The sequence below is a fragment of the Manis javanica genome, chromosome 6 (genome assembly GCF_040802235.1).
Source record: "Manis javanica isolate MJ-LG chromosome 6, MJ_LKY, whole genome shotgun sequence".
Taxonomy (NCBI): domain Eukaryota; kingdom Metazoa; phylum Chordata; class Mammalia; order Pholidota; family Manidae; genus Manis; species Manis javanica.
The window spans coordinates 148,363,082-148,379,536 of NC_133161.1; the positions used below are offsets into that span (position 1 = coordinate 148,363,082).

At 44.6% G+C, this 16,455-nt stretch overlaps 1 protein-coding gene across 3 annotated transcripts; it reads right to left on the bottom strand.

Annotated features, from left to right (window-relative positions):
* Window positions 1-174: 174 nt before the first annotated feature.
* NNMT (nicotinamide N-methyltransferase) lies at window positions 175-15,196 on the bottom strand. Of its 3 annotated transcripts, none has more exons than XM_073239758.1 (6): window positions 15,180-15,196; window positions 13,713-13,924; window positions 12,803-13,010; window positions 12,021-12,067; window positions 6,576-6,681; window positions 175-645 (listed from the first exon to the last, which is right to left on the bottom strand). In XM_073239758.1, the coding sequence occupies exons 2-6, from the start codon at window positions 13,864-13,866 to the stop codon at window positions 213-215; spliced, it is 948 nt and encodes a 315-aa protein (XP_073095859.1). In that variant the 5' UTR covers window positions 13,867-13,924; window positions 15,180-15,196; the 3' UTR covers window positions 175-212. The 3 variants fall into 3 exon arrangements, with proteins under 3 accessions (XP_073095859.1, XP_073095858.1, XP_017523935.2); XM_073239757.1 differs by having other exon boundaries at window positions 11,982-12,067; XM_017668446.3 differs by lacking the exons at window positions 6,576-6,681; window positions 12,021-12,067; window positions 15,180-15,196.
* Window positions 15,197-16,455: the final 1,259 nt, after the last annotated feature.

The window sequence follows — 16,455 nt, forward strand, 5'->3', positions numbered from 1 at the left end:
CAGGCAGGAGGCCTGGGCCTGCCGGCTGTCATCCTTAGGCCCGTGTAGTACCAGCACACTGCTCCTAAGTGGACTGGCCCTTCCAGCGCCGCCTAAATGAGTCCCAGGGCCCCACCATCAGCCTCCTCAGCAAGGTGCCCAAGGCACCTGGAATCAAGGATTGAAGTCAGCTGGGCCAAGAGAAGCACTGCTTTAATTGGGATCACCAGCTTTCACGCACAACGGCCCAGCTTCCGCCCCACCAGGATGAACAGCCCCTCATTGTTGCATATGGTGGAGGAGTACCCTTGAGGGAGCACCTCGAATTGCTCGATGGAGTAGCCAGCCTCTTTCATGGCAGCCTCGATCTCCTCCCGGCCCAGGACAAGGCTGGAGAACCTCTGCTCGCCAACCATGTAGAAGCTGCTCTTCAGGGCATCCACCACCACCAGGAAGCCCTCCGGCTTCAGCAGGCTGCCGAGGTACCTGAGGGCTGCGCGGTAGGTAGGTAAGTCTGGGCAGGCAGCGTCCAAGCACAGCGTGCTGAGCACACAGTCGGCCAGGGGCAGGGAGACAGAGCCAAGCGGCCGGCTCTGAGTCACATCACACTTCAGGACCTGCTTGACCGCCTGCCTCAGCTTCTCCTCCTTCTCTGGCACCTTGACTCTGAAAGACACGAAGGAACAGACGCTGTCATCCGCCCCTCCCCAGGGACCCCAGAGTCTCCGGTGAGGGCTGAGGACGGCAGTGTTGTCCCAACCCGTGACACCCCTAGCGCTATGACTGTTATAAAAATGGAGAAAGAAGAAATGAGGGGCTATTTTGGTATCTGAATGTGACATTACCCTGTGCTGGTATCTCTTCATAAAGTGATTAATAACATGGAAATGACAATAAAAGAACACAGCTGCCTGACTCTATGACAGGTCGCCCCCGTGAAATTGTTCATCCTCCGCTGCTTACAAGAGCGCCTGGCTCACTTGTTATCATTGTTGTTATGATTATTATTGATTACCCTTGTCCCCTCTGCCAAACTGCGAGGTAGCAGCCATACATGTCAGGTGATAATGGGTTTAAAGTGCTGAAATGGTATTTTTGTGGTAGCTGCTGATCGGCGGCATGGAGGGGAGTCTTCTGCAGATGTTGATGGGGCCTGTTGATCACCGTGGCGAACTGCGGCCAGGTCCCCTCCAGGGGGCAGAACTACCAGTCACCATTCTCAAGCCCCACGTGTACTGCACGTAGAGACCTTCTCCCTGAATGATCTCATGTTCTTGGTAAACTCACTAGGAATCCCATCGTTTCCTGCCCAGTCAGTGAGGTTTCTTGAGGGCAAATCAGTTAATGAAAGAGACAGAGAAGGTGAGGACAAGAGATGAAATAGGGCACCTGAGAGCCTTCTGGAATTTGTCAGGGGAGGATTGAAGGAACAAACTGATGACTGAACAAAATTAGATAAACATACAGAGTGCACAGGAGAAACCAAGGAAACAGACAAAGGAGGAATAAATGGTGGGACATCAGGGAGGTCAGAGGGATGAGCAGGGGACACGGGCGTGAAGTGGCCAGAAGGCCACAGAGCCCACAGGACGGGAGTGGGATTGGGATTGGGTGCCCAGCCCTTTGAGGAGGTTAATGAACAAAGCACTGGGGGTATAAATCCAGGCTCACATTCAAGAAACACACAGTCCAGGAGAAAAGGTGGCCACTTGGGCACCAAGGCTTGTTGGAGAGAGCAGAGGCCAGCCCAGCACAGAGCAGGTAAGAGAGAGACTTCGGGTGGGACCATTTCAGGTGATGAGAAAAAAGTCGAATGGTTTCAATAAAACTTGGGAGATTAGTCTCCAGGTAGAACAGTTTGAGATAAGAGCAATTAGCTGTGGGCATTCTCTGTAAATATTTAGTTAAAATCTTAAGCCTAGTGCATATAATCAGTTATTTAGACATCCTTTATGTTTGTTATAATTTTCCATTTAAGAAGCTACGAAAAGATGCTCAATATCACCGGGCATCAGAAAAATGCAAACCAAACTGTGAGATAACCACTTCACATCCACTAGAATGGTTGTAATAAAAAAGACATAATAATAAGTGTTGACAAGGATGTGGAGAAACTGGAACCTACACACACTACTGGTGGGAATGCAAAATGGAAAACTTTGGAAAACAGTCTGGCAACTTCTCAAAAGGGTAAACGTGGAATTACTACATGGCCCAGAAATTCCACTCATAGGCATATACCCAAGAAAAATGAAAACCTGTACATGAGTATTTATAGCAGCATTATTCATAATAACTAAAAGATGGAAATCGAAACATCCATCAGCTTATGAGCACATTAAATAAAAGCTGGTATATCAATACAAAGGAATATTATTCAGTGAGAAAAAGGAATGAACGATACAAGCTAGAACATGTGGAAGAACCTTGAGAACATCACAGTAAGTGATGGGAGCCGGAAATAGAAGGCCACACACTGTATGAGTCCACTTACACCAAGTGTCTGGAGGGGGCAAAACTACCAAGTTAGGAAGAAGACCGGCGGTTTCCAGGGATCAGGGGCTCGGGGGCATGGGGGCGACTGCTAATAGGTACAGGTTTCTTTCAGGAGTTATGGGAATGCTCTAAAATTGTGGCAAGGATTGCATACCTTTGTGAAAATACTAAGAACTATCGAATTGCATGCTTTAAATGGGTGGAGTGCACACTGTGTGAATTTTATCTCAGTAAAGCTGTTATATTAAAAGGAGGAAGGAGCATGATAACGTATAGGTTCCTGGGAATTCCTACCAACCAATAAGCTGGTATGAAAGGGGAACAATAATGACCTTTGATTGGGTCTACCTGCCCCATATCAATGGGAGAATTAGTAGCTGGGTGAGAGTTTGTCTTGACTGGTCTGGAGTGTCTGAGCAATCAGGAGAAGCGGGTGGACCTCTGTGCCTCCCTGTGCATTAAGCTATTTTAAGACACAAACGGCCACAGAACTGCTGCTTGCCAGCCAGATGATGGTGGGGATCGTTTCCACGCTGTGAGACACTCCATAAGGTCTAGAAGGCTCACAGAGAAGGCGCCGGTTTGAGAGGGAAATTTGTCTGAACTACCCATGGCCCTGGATCCCTGTGTGGCCCTTGGACGCCTGGCAGGCACTGGTGGACTAGCTGCCAAGACGACCGAACGATGCCCCCACCTCAGGGCTCCCCAGGGCCTTGCAGGTACACCCACGGCGAGACAGACGTGCCTGGAGACACAGGCGATCGCCGCTCAGCCTCGCGTTCAGTGCAGGGGGTGGGTGATTGACACACGCCAGAAATGCGTCAGGGGGTTTTACTGAAGGCGAACAGCGGTGGGGCTGGGGGTCTACTTCTAAAGATCGGCTCTGTCAAACCAATCACTACACGAAGAAGGGCAGCTGCTCCTGTGTAAACAGTCTCTCTGTGAAAGCCCGTGGGAGCCAGGGCGGGTGGGGAGGGAGGAGAGGAGAGGAGTGGGGCCCCTGGGCAGCACACCTCGTAAGGATGTCTTCCCATGGCCCAGGTAATTACCCTGAGGTTGGCAAAGGGCTCCTCCTGCCCTGTCTCTGCAAGGCAGGGGGTGGGGCCGAGCCTCCCAGGAAAGTCGCTTCCGAGCACACTCACCTCCCCCAAACGAATCCCCAGGGGTTCCAGCATGCCTCCTGAGGGAGAACCACGGAGACATTAAAGGGAGTAAAAGCTGTCTAAGCTTGGGTGTCAGTGTAAGGCCCGAGAAAGCAAGGATTCACCAGTGGTGAGACTTTGGTACAGGTACAGCTGAATCAGGCGGACGGCGTTCTAGGAGGGGCTCTGGAAATCAAAATGCACGCAATCTATTTTACAAATACTCTTTGAACTTCTATTATATGCCAGGAAGGGTGCTGGGCAATGGGGACGCATTGGGGAACAACTGAGACATAGATTCTGTCCTTGTGGGGATTACAACTGCAGGGGGAAAAAAGTTAATCCAGTGATCACCCCTAGGGATGAAAAGTTAAAGCTCTGTTTGGAGCATGCCGAGGTTGAGATGCTTCAAGACGTGTGAGGAGAAATATTTGCAATTTGAAGGAAACGGCCAGTTGTAGGTTTCTCAGCCTGCCCTGTTAGTATTCTCTGAGAGAGAGCGCAGGGAAGCACCTGTTTACGAGAAAGCACCCTTAGAAAAGGCAGCAGCTTGTCCTGGGCACCGCCACAACAGCGGTCATGACCACTGGGACCTTGATTTTGAGAAGAAACAGCGATCTTTTACAAGACGTGAAGATACAGAGATGCTTTAATAGAGGCAGCTCACTAGTTTGTGGGACAAATTTGGCCCTACTGTGTCTATTCTGGGCAACAGACAAACATCTTTTTAAACACCTAAGAAAATCTTTGTATGGAGGGCACTTAGTTCAGAGCACGGCCCCCTCTGCAGGTGCTCTGACCGTCTCCTGCCAGCGACACTGAGGTCAGTGGATGGGCGGCTCTCTGGAGAGGCAACCAGGAGGGGCTCCAGCCCCACAGCCCCTCCTGGCTGCCCTGAGGGCCAAGGAGAACTTGCAGAGTACGTCCCCCACTAGTGTGTCCTGGCTCACCTTTTGGGAAGCTCTGTTCTAGAAACTAGTACTTCTCAGACTAACATGCATGCAATCCCTGGCAGATCTCGTTCAAAGGCAGCTCAAGAGAGTTCTGTCGATTCTCTGTTCTGAGTAAGCTCCCCGGTGACGTGGAAGCTGCTTGTCTGGAGACCACCAGGCAGTGTGCTCTGAGTTCCAGGAGCAAGAGGTTAACCAGTGCTGTTTCTAGGGCTTCTTAAAGTAAAGCTTAGTTTCCTTGGTTCGTGCTTGGCTTGTTATTCCTTAGTCTCTGACTTTCTGACTTGATGAATGAGCAGCGTGAAGCAAGAATGTCTCACAACTTTTCAGATAGTTTTTAAAATGAGTGGTATCTAAATGTAGGCGTCACATTCCAAAGGCAAAGGAACAGGGGACAGCTCAAATGTCTTTGGCCAGAGTCAGCACAAGAAATAGCTTTAGATCAAGAAGAAACGATATCAGGGGAAACAGGCTGTGGGTTGATAGAGGTACTTGAAGAAGCAAGGGAGATGGCAGGTGAATGGGAATCGCTGTCATTCTCAAAGCAGGTGCAGCTACAGGGTCAGGAGAGTGTGAATGCAGAATTCACTCAGTCTAACAGGCGGATGGGGAAGGGACGGCGTCTCGAGAGCCAGTTGTTAGAAGCGGATGGTTCTGGTGTGAGATGGGTGACGCTTTTAGTGTCCTGCTAGATGAGTGACGCTTTCAGTGTCCTGCTAGATGGGTGACGCTTTTAGTGTCCTGCTAGATGAGTGACGCTTTCAGTGTCCTGCTAGATGAGTGACGCTTTTAGTGTCCTGCTAGATGAGTGACGCTTTTAGTGTCCTGCTAGATGAGTGACACTTTCAGTGTCCTGCTAGATGAGTGACACTTTCAGTGTCCTGCTAGATGAGTGACGCTTTTAGTGTCCTGCTAGATGAGTGACGCTTTTAGTGTCCTGCTAGATGAGTGACACTTTCAGTGTCCTGCTAGATGAGTGACACTTTCAGTGTCCTGCTAGATGAGTGACGCTTTCAGTGTCCTGCTAGATGAGTGACGCTTTCAGTGTCCTGCTAGATGAGTGACGCTTTTAGTGTCCTGCTAGATGAGTGACACTTTTAGTGTCCTGCTAGATGAGTGACGCTTTTAGTGTCCTGCTAGATTTTAAGAGTTCATTTCTGAATGAGATGGAAAGGCTTGAGACAGGTAGGGGAATTCAGAACAAAGTCCTAAAAGCCTCCTTGACACAGGATTTGGGCTTGGGAAAGGTGTGCTGTCTGACAGTGACTGAGGACTTTTTTTTACAGACTTTCCCTGCAATTCTGTGAATCCCAGGAAATTCCTTATTTATTTAATAATCTTGGATAGTGTTCAAACCCTCATTGCTTCAGGGTTTTTTTTTCTTCTAGTTAATCCCAATTTCATTCTTTGGAATCACAAAGTCAATAGAAAAGAGAAGCTTGAAATTGCTTTTATCTGAACATATCTTCAGTTTGAAGCCCTTAGGCAGCATGAAGTTCTAAGTAAGGGGTTTACAGGTGAAAGTGCCGTATGGAAGTAGCCTTTCTCAACTTCTCACTAATGCCAGGGGGGAAATGGAGCAATATTTAGGCAATTTTAAACAATTTGGTAATATTGTTCATGGGTAAGGGCCAAGAAAAATACATTCTTGATACACATGGGCTAAGAACATATGTCACTTCTGTGTTCTCAGAAAAATTATTCGAAGACCTATTTGGTTGACTTAGAGATGAATCAATATTAAAAACTCAGCAACTAGAAAAATCATATAAAATGAGCATAAAATAAAATGTCTACATAACTGCAAATATAATTAATTACGAACTGAAAGCAAAAGTCCAAATTGATCTTGAAAGAAAATACAAAAGTAATGCCTTAAGGTACAACTTGGGATTTAAAATCTCCAATTTTAACAATAAAAACTGGGAAGGGAGATGTTAGAAGGATTTTGTCAAAAATTTTTAAATTCCTCTTATTATGAGGAAGAAAAAAAATGACTGATTCTTACCTGGTTTGATAAGATGATAGAGTTTGTGTCCAGCACACCTGCATTATAAGAAATACTAAAAGAAGTTCTTCAGGTGAAGGGAAATGATGCCAGATAGGAGTCAAATCTGCAGAAAGGAATGGAGAGTACTAGACAGGACACGTCGCTGGGCAAATAGCAAAGATTACACACGGATTTGTTTAAACTACTAGTGACTGATGTGGATATACTTAAAACTACTGTACCATACACTTAAACCTGGCTAAGATGCTAAATTTTATGGTATGTGGTTTTTTTCTAAAACCACAATTAAAAATAAAACAATAAAAAGCCCAAATACATAAAGCACTACTAACTGTTTAAACCAAAAATAGTAAGAATGTATTATGCTCTCATGCTGTAGATACAGTAAAATACACAAGCACATAAGGGGCAGGAAAGTGGGCTAAAGGAATGACACCATTGTGACACCTTACATTATTCATGGTAATAGATATGTTAAAAATTCATAATGTAATATCTAGAAAATTCATAGACATGCATGCACATACACACACAAAATGCAAAAGAGGTCAATAGAGGAGATAAAAAGGAATACTAAAAATGTGTATACTTATACTATATGGAATGCTAAAAATGATTCCTTCCATTCACAAAACCCAAAGGGACAATAAACAGATGTGACAAAAAATACACACCAAGATGGTAGATTTAGACTCAACCATACAATATCACTAATTACATTAAATGTAAAAGAACAAACAGTCCAGTTAAAAGGCAGAAATTATTACATTGGATTGAAAAGCAAGACCTACTACATGCTATTTGCAAGAAAAACATTTTAAGTAGAAAAACACAGGTTGAAAGCAAAAGGTTGTAGACAGATATGCCATGTATATTAGTTTTCTATTTCTATATAACAAACTTGGCAATATAAATGACAAACACTTATCTGGGTTGGACACCTGTACCTAGGGCACAGATTTTCTGAGTGCCTCTGGTGCAAGGTCTCTCGTGAGGCCGAAGTGTGCCCCTGAGCCCACCCCCAGGTCAAGCGTCAGAGTAAGAGGGGGCACCCAGCCGGGGAGCTGTGCTCTTGCTGTGACCTGGTCTCAGAATCCATGTCCCATCATTCTACTGCCCTGTACTTGTCAGACCCACGTCACTAAATCTAAAGGGGACTCGGGGGAGGGAATTAAACAGAGTGTGACTACTTGGAGTGAGGATTAGAGGGGCCATCTTAGAGGCTCCCTGCCACTTCATACGGGTGCCCAGCATAACCCAGCCACATTCACACCAAAGTGACTTCAAGACAAAGTGTATCCCCGGAGGTACAGGGAGATAAATTCATCAAGAAGATATAACAGTATTAAAGTGTATTTAGGTTAATAAAGAAGCTTCTGAAGGCATGAAGCAAACACTGAAAGAACGATGGAGACAAGAGCTAAATCCACAATCACCTTTCTCATGATTAGCAAAAAATCATGTAGAAAATTTGAACAATACCGTCCATCTACCTGAATTAATAGATTTTTAGAGAAATTACACCCACAACTGGACAATCTATATTCTTTTCAATGGAGAAAGCATGTAGATTTGTTCACTAAGCTAGACCAGATGCTGACCATAAATTAAATCTTTGACTACACTGAAATTTAATTAGAAACCAATAATAATATATAGAAAATCCAAACATTTTTGGTAATTGAGCACCACAATTCTAAATAATTCACGGGCAAAGAAGAAATCACAATGGAAATTAGAAAAAATGCTCAACTGGATAATAATAAAAATATCTAAATTCATGGGATGCAGCTAGAACAGAACTGGAGGAAATTTATAGCTTTAAATGCCTACAATTAGAAGAAAGAAATGTGTGGAGTCAAGTATCTAAGCTTCTATCTAAAGAAGCAAAAGGAAAAAAAAGAACAGGACATTAAAACTAAAGTAACTGGAAGAGAGAAAATAAGAAATATAAGAGCAGAAATCAACACAGTTGAAGAGGGACAATTTTAAAAAATCAACAAAGCCAAAGGTTGGTTCTTTGAAAAGATCAATAAATTTGAAATCAATCTCTAGCTATATTGATCAAGATTTTTAAAAAGACAAATCACCAGTATCAAGAGTGAAAGAGAGAGAAGGTCACTACAGATCACACAGACGTGCCCTTTTAAAAGGGTGATAAGAAGACAATATAAAAAGAAATCTATACCAACAAGGTTGCCAACCAAGCGGAAGAGGACAAATTCTTTGAAAAATATTATTTACCCAAATAGATAAAATAAGAAAAAAAACCTTCAGGTCCAGATATCTTCACTGTGAATTCTAGCAATCATTTCAGGAAGAAAATACTGATAATATACAAATTCCTTCCAAAAACAGAGGGGAGGAAACACTCCCAGCATGTTATAAGAATCCAGCCTCACTGATAATCAAATTCTGCTAAGCATGTTACAAGAAAAGAAAATTAGAGCTGAATACCCCTCATGTGTATAGATGCAAAAATTCCTAACAAGGTATTAGCAAATCACATCCAGTGAGGTATCAAAAAGGAGACTACTTCATGGTAAGGGGGTTTATGCTGGTTTAGTTTAAACATTCAAAAATCATCCAATGGAATCCGTATTTTCAGAAGAAGGGAGAAAAATCACATGACTGTCTCAATTAATTTAAAAATTTTTTGACAAACTTCAATATTTGATTTACATAGAGAGGAACTTAGTGTGATAAAGAATATCTGTGAAAAACCTATCATAAATTATACTTCATGAAAAATCGACCATTTTTTCTTAAGATACAGAAAAAGGCACAAATGTCCACTCTTATCACTTTTATTCAACATGTTTTGGAAGTCCTAGCTGGTGTATGAAGGCCAGAGGAGTAAATAAAAGGCATAAAGTTGGAGTAGAAGGAATAAAACTATATTTATTTACAGATGATAACTATAGTTTTTGCCTAAAAATACCTATCGAAGCTACGAAAAGTACTGCTGAAATTAAATCAGTAATATCACAGGACACAAGGTCAATACACAAAAATCAATTGCATTTCTATAGACTAGCAAGTGAAATAAACTTTAAAACTTTGAAATCAAAAACATACAATTAACAATCATGTGAAAAAACTTAACAAAACATATGCAAAATAAGAGAACTATAGAATGCTACTGAGTGGAACTGAAGAAGCCTAAAGAAATGGAGAACTAAACCATATTTATGGACTGTAGTTTCATTCAGAGGTCCATTCTCCTAAAGTGATTTGTGAATTCAAAGTAATCATAATTAAAGTCTCAGAAGGCAGTGGAGAAATTGACACGTCTATTCTAACATTTATTTCAAAATACAATGGCACTAAAATTGCCAAAATAATCTTGAACAAAGTTGAGGACTCACATTTTCTGGTTGCAAAACTTATTATGTCTGGTAACAGGGATAAAAGGTCCCTGTAAACCTCGTGGAAGTTCGGTGACTCTGCCTGAAGCAAAAACATGAACTGGGAACAAAATGTGAAACTCCTACTTTGTTCATACCCCTGCGCTATGAGGGATCGTGCATTGATGACTTACATTTGATTTGGTGTTGACTTACAGGTTTACCACCAAAAAGACAGTGTAGCAACATTATATAAGGAAATGAATATAAAGTTTAGAATGTTCCTAATAAGCAATGAGTGAGCAGACCATTAAAAGACAAGGGAGAGTTAAAGAAAGAAACAGACTTGGCTTCCGAAGGGAAGCTGACTCAGGAATAAGCAAAAGTCGGTGTCTCGATGGGAATCAGATACAAGTGCACGCACAGGAAAATGGACTGACCATCACTCCAGAAGGAGACTGGGGAGGCAGGCACACGGATCAGGGACATGTTAAGACCACAGAGTTTATATCTATCCCTGAGATTGAGGAATATTAATTCAACCCTCATTCAAGTTCAGAAACATGGGAGTCATCCTTGATACTTCCCTCTCCTCATTCCCCATAACCAACCATTGCCAACTTTTCCATTTTATCTCCAAAATTCATCTTAAAATAATCTACCTCTATCATTTAGTCCAAGCCACCATCACCTCTTACTTAGACGTAAATTGTCTCCTTTCTGCATCTCTCATTCTCCTGTAAAGTTCTCCAACCCATTCTCCACACGATAGCCGGAGAGATCTTTTCAAACATAAGTTGGGTCCTGCCTCCACCGTCTGGCTCAAGTCCCGGAACCGTCTGGCATTTGCTCACCTCCCCTGATAGGCTCTGCAGCAGACGAGGGACCTCCTGTCTTGCTTGCTGCGCCATCATCCCAGTGGCCAGCTGTACTGTGCTACATGGAAGGTGCTCGGCACAGGTTCACTGAATGAGTTAACCACGCTAGTTCTTTAACTGTGAGCCAAGAACTCTTGGCACTTGATTCCTGGGGGGAATTGTCTTGCTGGAAAAGCCGAATTGTTTCCCATCCAAATCATGCGATATGTTTATTAAAAATATGTATGTTTTCCAACAATGGAATACTATTCAGCCATAAGCAAGAAACAAATCCTACCATTTGCAACAACACGGATGGAGCTGGAGGATATTATGCTTGGTGAAATACGCCACGTGGAGAAAGACAAGTACCAAATGATTGCCCTCATTTGTGGAGTATAACAATGAAGCAAAACTGAAGGAACAAAACAGCAGCAGACTCACAGACTCCAAGAAGGGCCTTAGCAGTCACCAAAGGGGAGAGATGGGAGAGTGTATATCAATTATACCTTAATAAAAAAAATATGTATGTTTTTCAGAAATAGACTCATAGACACCAAGAAGTGACCGGCGGTCACCCTATCAGGTTGGGGAGGGTATGTGAAATAAGTGAAGGGGATAAAGAGGCACAGAATCTCAATAGTAGTATAAATTAGTCATGGGGGTGAGGGTACAGATAGAGAATATAGTCGATGATTCTGTAACATCCTTCTATGTTGACAGATAGTAACCACACTAATTGGGGTGAGCATTTAATAATGTGGATAACTATCAAATCACTACGTGTGCACTTGAAGCCAGTATAATATTGTATATCAACTATAGTTCAATAAAAAAGTAAATTAAAAGAAATAATGAAAAAAATATTTTGAAATATTTGTTTTCCCATTGTGAGCAAAAAGACAAGAAAAGGAAAATGCAGGATGTTGTGAGACACACAGGGTGCAGCAATGAGCACAAGGGGGCTGACAAAGGAAAAAGGGGGCTGGGTAGGGGGAGCGTTCATGTGAAAATTAAACCATAGGTGGGGTGGGGGGACAGACAGGAAAGATGTACAAAAATAAAAACAAAAAAAACCCCATAATAACAGGTGGAACAAAGAGAGTTAAGTATAGCTGAGCATATAAGAAGTAGCAGCCAGGGCCAGCAGGGTCCCAGGAGAAATACGCAAGCACGTGCTCATGGTATGCAGTTTGCACCAGCGGCTGCGGGGTCTCCGTGCGCGTGACAGCAAACACCTTGCGCTGCAGGAGCTGAGGTCTCTGGGCAGGAGAGGGGGCCTGGGCTGCGTCGTAGGACGACGGACGGGCAGAAGGAGCAGCCCCATCAGGACGAGACAGAGAAAGTGAAATGCAGAACCGGTCACCTCTGGTTAGGAGACTATTGCCAATTTCTCATATGGGGAGAAATTAATAATTCAACAAGATTAGTCTGAGTAAATTTATTGGTAGGGAGGGTAGTGTAAGATTTCAATTATTAGCTGTGAGTAGGTAAAGCTCTGATTTTATGGATGGTGAGTAAAATTCTTTTCCAATAATCCCTTTATGCTGCTAATGTCAGTTACAAAACCTAGTCAGCTTTCGTTGGAGCTGAGGGTGTCAGCGTTCCCACCCTCACAGCAGGTCCCATGCCCCTGGGTGGCTGTCATCGGGATGGCCCAGTGTGTGGCGGGGGTGCGGGGGACCAGCCCTGAAGCCCAAAAGCAGCTGGTGGGGAGCTGGTTTATCCTCTTACTTAAAGATGCCCTAAAACGATGGGCTATGACATCTGACCAGCACAGTCCCCCCTCCCCACACAGGCCTGACATCTCTGTGTGTCCCTTCCTGTGCACCACACACCCACACCGATGCTTGCACGCCTCTGTCTCATGTTCTCTCATCCCCCCGTTTGAATTTCTCTTTGCTCTCTCTGTATCCTTTGCTTTTCAACTTGGACTCCAGGAATCATTCTTGTTTCAGAAAAATGAACTGTCACTCAGGTAACTCTCAGAAAGCCAGGAAGCAGACCCCCGTCTCCCTACCTGTTCCCTTCAAGCTCACACACGTAGGCCACCACTGGGGACCAGTCGAAGGCCCCCGGCTCCTTCTTCAGCCACTTCTCCAGCTCCTGCAGGTTGCGCTCGCTGTAGTCACTGACAATGATCTCCTTGAAGGATTCACAAGCAGAGAGGAGCTGGTAGATGGTGGGGCCAGAGCCGATGTCGATCAGGAGGTCCCCCTTCATGCCATCTGGTTCAGAGGAGGGAAGGAGGGAGGGGGTCAGGTGTCACTGCAGGGGGACACAGCTGGTTTGCATTATTCCCACTGGCATCGTGCCAGAGAGCCCTAAAGCCCTCCCGTCTCTCCTCTTCCCTCAAAGTCTTTCTTACACACATCTTTTCATTTCTCATTCTGCCATCCAGGGAGGAGGCAGGCAGCTGGGATATCTTTGGGTCTAGGAGAAGAAAAGAAAGATCTACATCTGGTGTACAGACTCCTGACTCAGAGAGACTCCAACACAGAGACTGTAAAAGCTATTAAGGAATACTTTGGAGGAAAGTTAACATTTAAAAAAAACTGAGTCACATGATGTCTTTCTCCAGAAAACATCCAGTTTTTCACATATTGGGAGGCCTTTGCCCCGTGCATATTCACAACATTCTTTCATGTTAGCAACAGAATAACCATCTCCATCTCTGAAGTAGCCCATCAGGTCCCCTTGCAAAAGGGCATAGAATCAAGCACAGAACCCCTGTCTGGTTCCTATCTACACGATCAAATCAGATAATGGGTGTAAAAGCACTTTGTAACCTGCAACGTATCCATCCCAATGACAGTTTTCTGCCCAGTTAAATATGAAGGGCTGCCAAACGACAATGACTAGCCGGGCACTGAGACACACTCACGTTTTGCAGGGAGGGACACACACACACAGATAACAGACAAACGTACCTCTGCAGAATATCTTGAAAAGGTTTTTCAGAACATTCTTAAGAATCTCACTTTCTGCGGTGTGTTTGGACCCAAAGCTGTAGTATTTTTCTAGGTAAACCCGAGGGTTAAAATGGGTCGGGTAGGTGTCCTTGGAGGTGAAGCTGGACTCCATGGTGTCTCACTCCTGCGTCCAGTCCTCCTCTGTTCGCTCTCAGGCACCAGGGAGTCACCTGCAGAAGTTGTCTTGAGTCTCAGGCAATCGATTTTATTTTGGTTGGTTAGGCCCACCCCTTAGACACAGATGTTTGGTCAAACAGTAACTGAGAGAAATTGAAAGTATGCTGGCTGTTCTGGGAAGTGATGAAATTCCCAGTTAAGAAAGCTTAGGGGAAGGGCCATGAGTCGTGATTTCCTGCCAAGAGGTGAGGTTCAGCTGCAGGGATTACACACAGGAGGGTGTGCCCGGGCTCGTCCGGGAAGTTGCCTAACTTAGCCGCTGAGCTGGAGGGGCAGGGCCTCCACCACAGGCACTAGTGTTCCCCTGCTCACAGAGACTCCTTCAGGAAGGGGCTGCCAAGGAGTGGTTTACATTTAAACATGTTAAGCAAAAAGAAAAGAAAGGAGAGTGAAAATGAGGATAGAAAGTGCATTCAGAGCTAAAGAATGTTGGCTGGAGACTCATTTCAGATGAATTCTGGACAGAGGGTAATAGAGCTATTTTAAAAATCTGGGTGAGGCTTTTTCCGAAGCCTCTGCCAACCCCATCCTTGCGCCCCGCACAGCCTCCCACAGTCCCCTGCAGCTGCATTGCCCTCACCGCCGACTGCCACTTCTCAGGGTCCGGCAGGCATGTCCTCCCCAGCCCCCCCACTGAGCCTCTGTCCACCCAAATCCTGACAGTTCCCTCAAAGTGGACTTCAAGCCCTTGGCTTCCTTTAAGAATTTCTTAAATTCCCCTTTCTGAGCTCACGCTGCCCTTTGACTCCTGCGCCCAGCCAAGCACTTGTTTTGTGGTGCCATTATTTATATCTCCTCACATCACAGGATGGCCCACCTAGCAGGTGCTCAAAACACTGGCTGACGAGTTTACTACTGTCATATTGCACCAAATGCAGTCAGAGTGAGGGCCCGGCATTCGGTGGGGGATGACTTAGCAAGGGCCCATCTGGTTATAAGACACAGAGACTCACTCAAAGAAGCTCAGGTTAAAAGGGAATTAGTAACAGGAGAATATAATGGAAACAAAATGAAGAGCATCTAACTGGGTCTTGTGAACCAAAACATCATTAGGCGCTGTTTTCCCTCTCTCTCTCTCTCTCTCTATGTATATATCTATACATATATGTATATGTATAGATATATACATAATTTTGTACATACATATACATACATATAAACTTTTATGTGTACGTATATACATATAACTTTCCCTTTTGCCTGTTTCCGGAGGGCCGGGGGCCTCTACTCTCTCGAAACAGGCCGCACCTTCATCATCCACTTGCCATGGCTCCACTCCGGCCATTCCAAACAGTGGCCTCTGCGCTCGAATCGACCGTCTTCTAAGTCATCTCCTCACTGCTGGCTGGATCAGTCTGCATGGTCCAAATCCAGATTCCTTAGAGAGATAATCTGCCTGGTCCCAGCTGGGTCCGTCACTGATGCTTCCCAGCAGGTGGCAGGGCTGGGGAGGGAGGTGGTGGTAAAGGAGGTCTGTGTGGTGTTCAGACTGCCCGTTGCAGGACTGTAGATGGAGCAGCCAGATTGTCTCAGATCACTGCAAGTGCTGGATCTTCAAGAATCAAATCACAGGCTTGAAGGGTGTAAAATCCAGCCAGGATGTCTTTGCGAGTTTCTGAGGCGTAGCTGCCACGGCACTGCACTTCCGGCGCCCCCTGTCTGCCCTGGAAATGGAGCACATGGAAAAATCCAAAGCTCGAACCCGGGACAGCCCTGTGAAGCACTCCATTTAGATGTCCAGTGACTCCCAAGCAAGACGTGCAAAAAGCAATCCACTCGTAGACATTTTATTGATAAAACTGCAGAACACCAAAGACAATGAGATGTTGAAAACATCCAGAGAATGTCAAAGACAAGAGATGGTGAAAATATCCAGAGAAAAAACACGGATTACCTTCAAAAAGAGACAATTTTGCTGAGAACTGACTTTGCAAGGCAATAGAGTCAGAAGACAAGAAAACAGAATTGCCAGTGGGCCACAATAAAGCGTCCATTGACTTAGAATTGTGTAAGCAACAAAAAGTCTTTCAAGAACTGGGACAAAAAAAGGACATTTTCAGACAAAAATGGATGTTTGCCACGTAGTTCTTTCTAATGGAAATCCTAAATAACACACTGCAGATAAAAGGCATGTGACAGCAGATGGCAGGGCTGAAAGGCAAGGAAGAGTGGAAAACAATTAAGGAGGCTGACTGGTGGGTGATTCTAGTGGACACATGAGGAATTAATACCATATGTAAGATAAGCAGGGTGGAATTAAAATACACAATAGCAATGGCCTATAAATTTCCGGGGAAGGCGAATACATGGAGGTGAAGTGTTCTAGATCTTTGTATCGTCCAGGAGTAAAAGTACTGATTATCTCAGATTTGGGGAAGTTAACTATGCATATTGTAATTCTAAGCAGATGACAGTGTGCGAAGCCCAGGCCATGCCTATCAACATTTTTCTGCTCAGGCACCCGCGGCTGCCTCACGGTTCTCTCTGGTTGGAGGAGTATGTTCACCGTGCACACAGAGCAGGC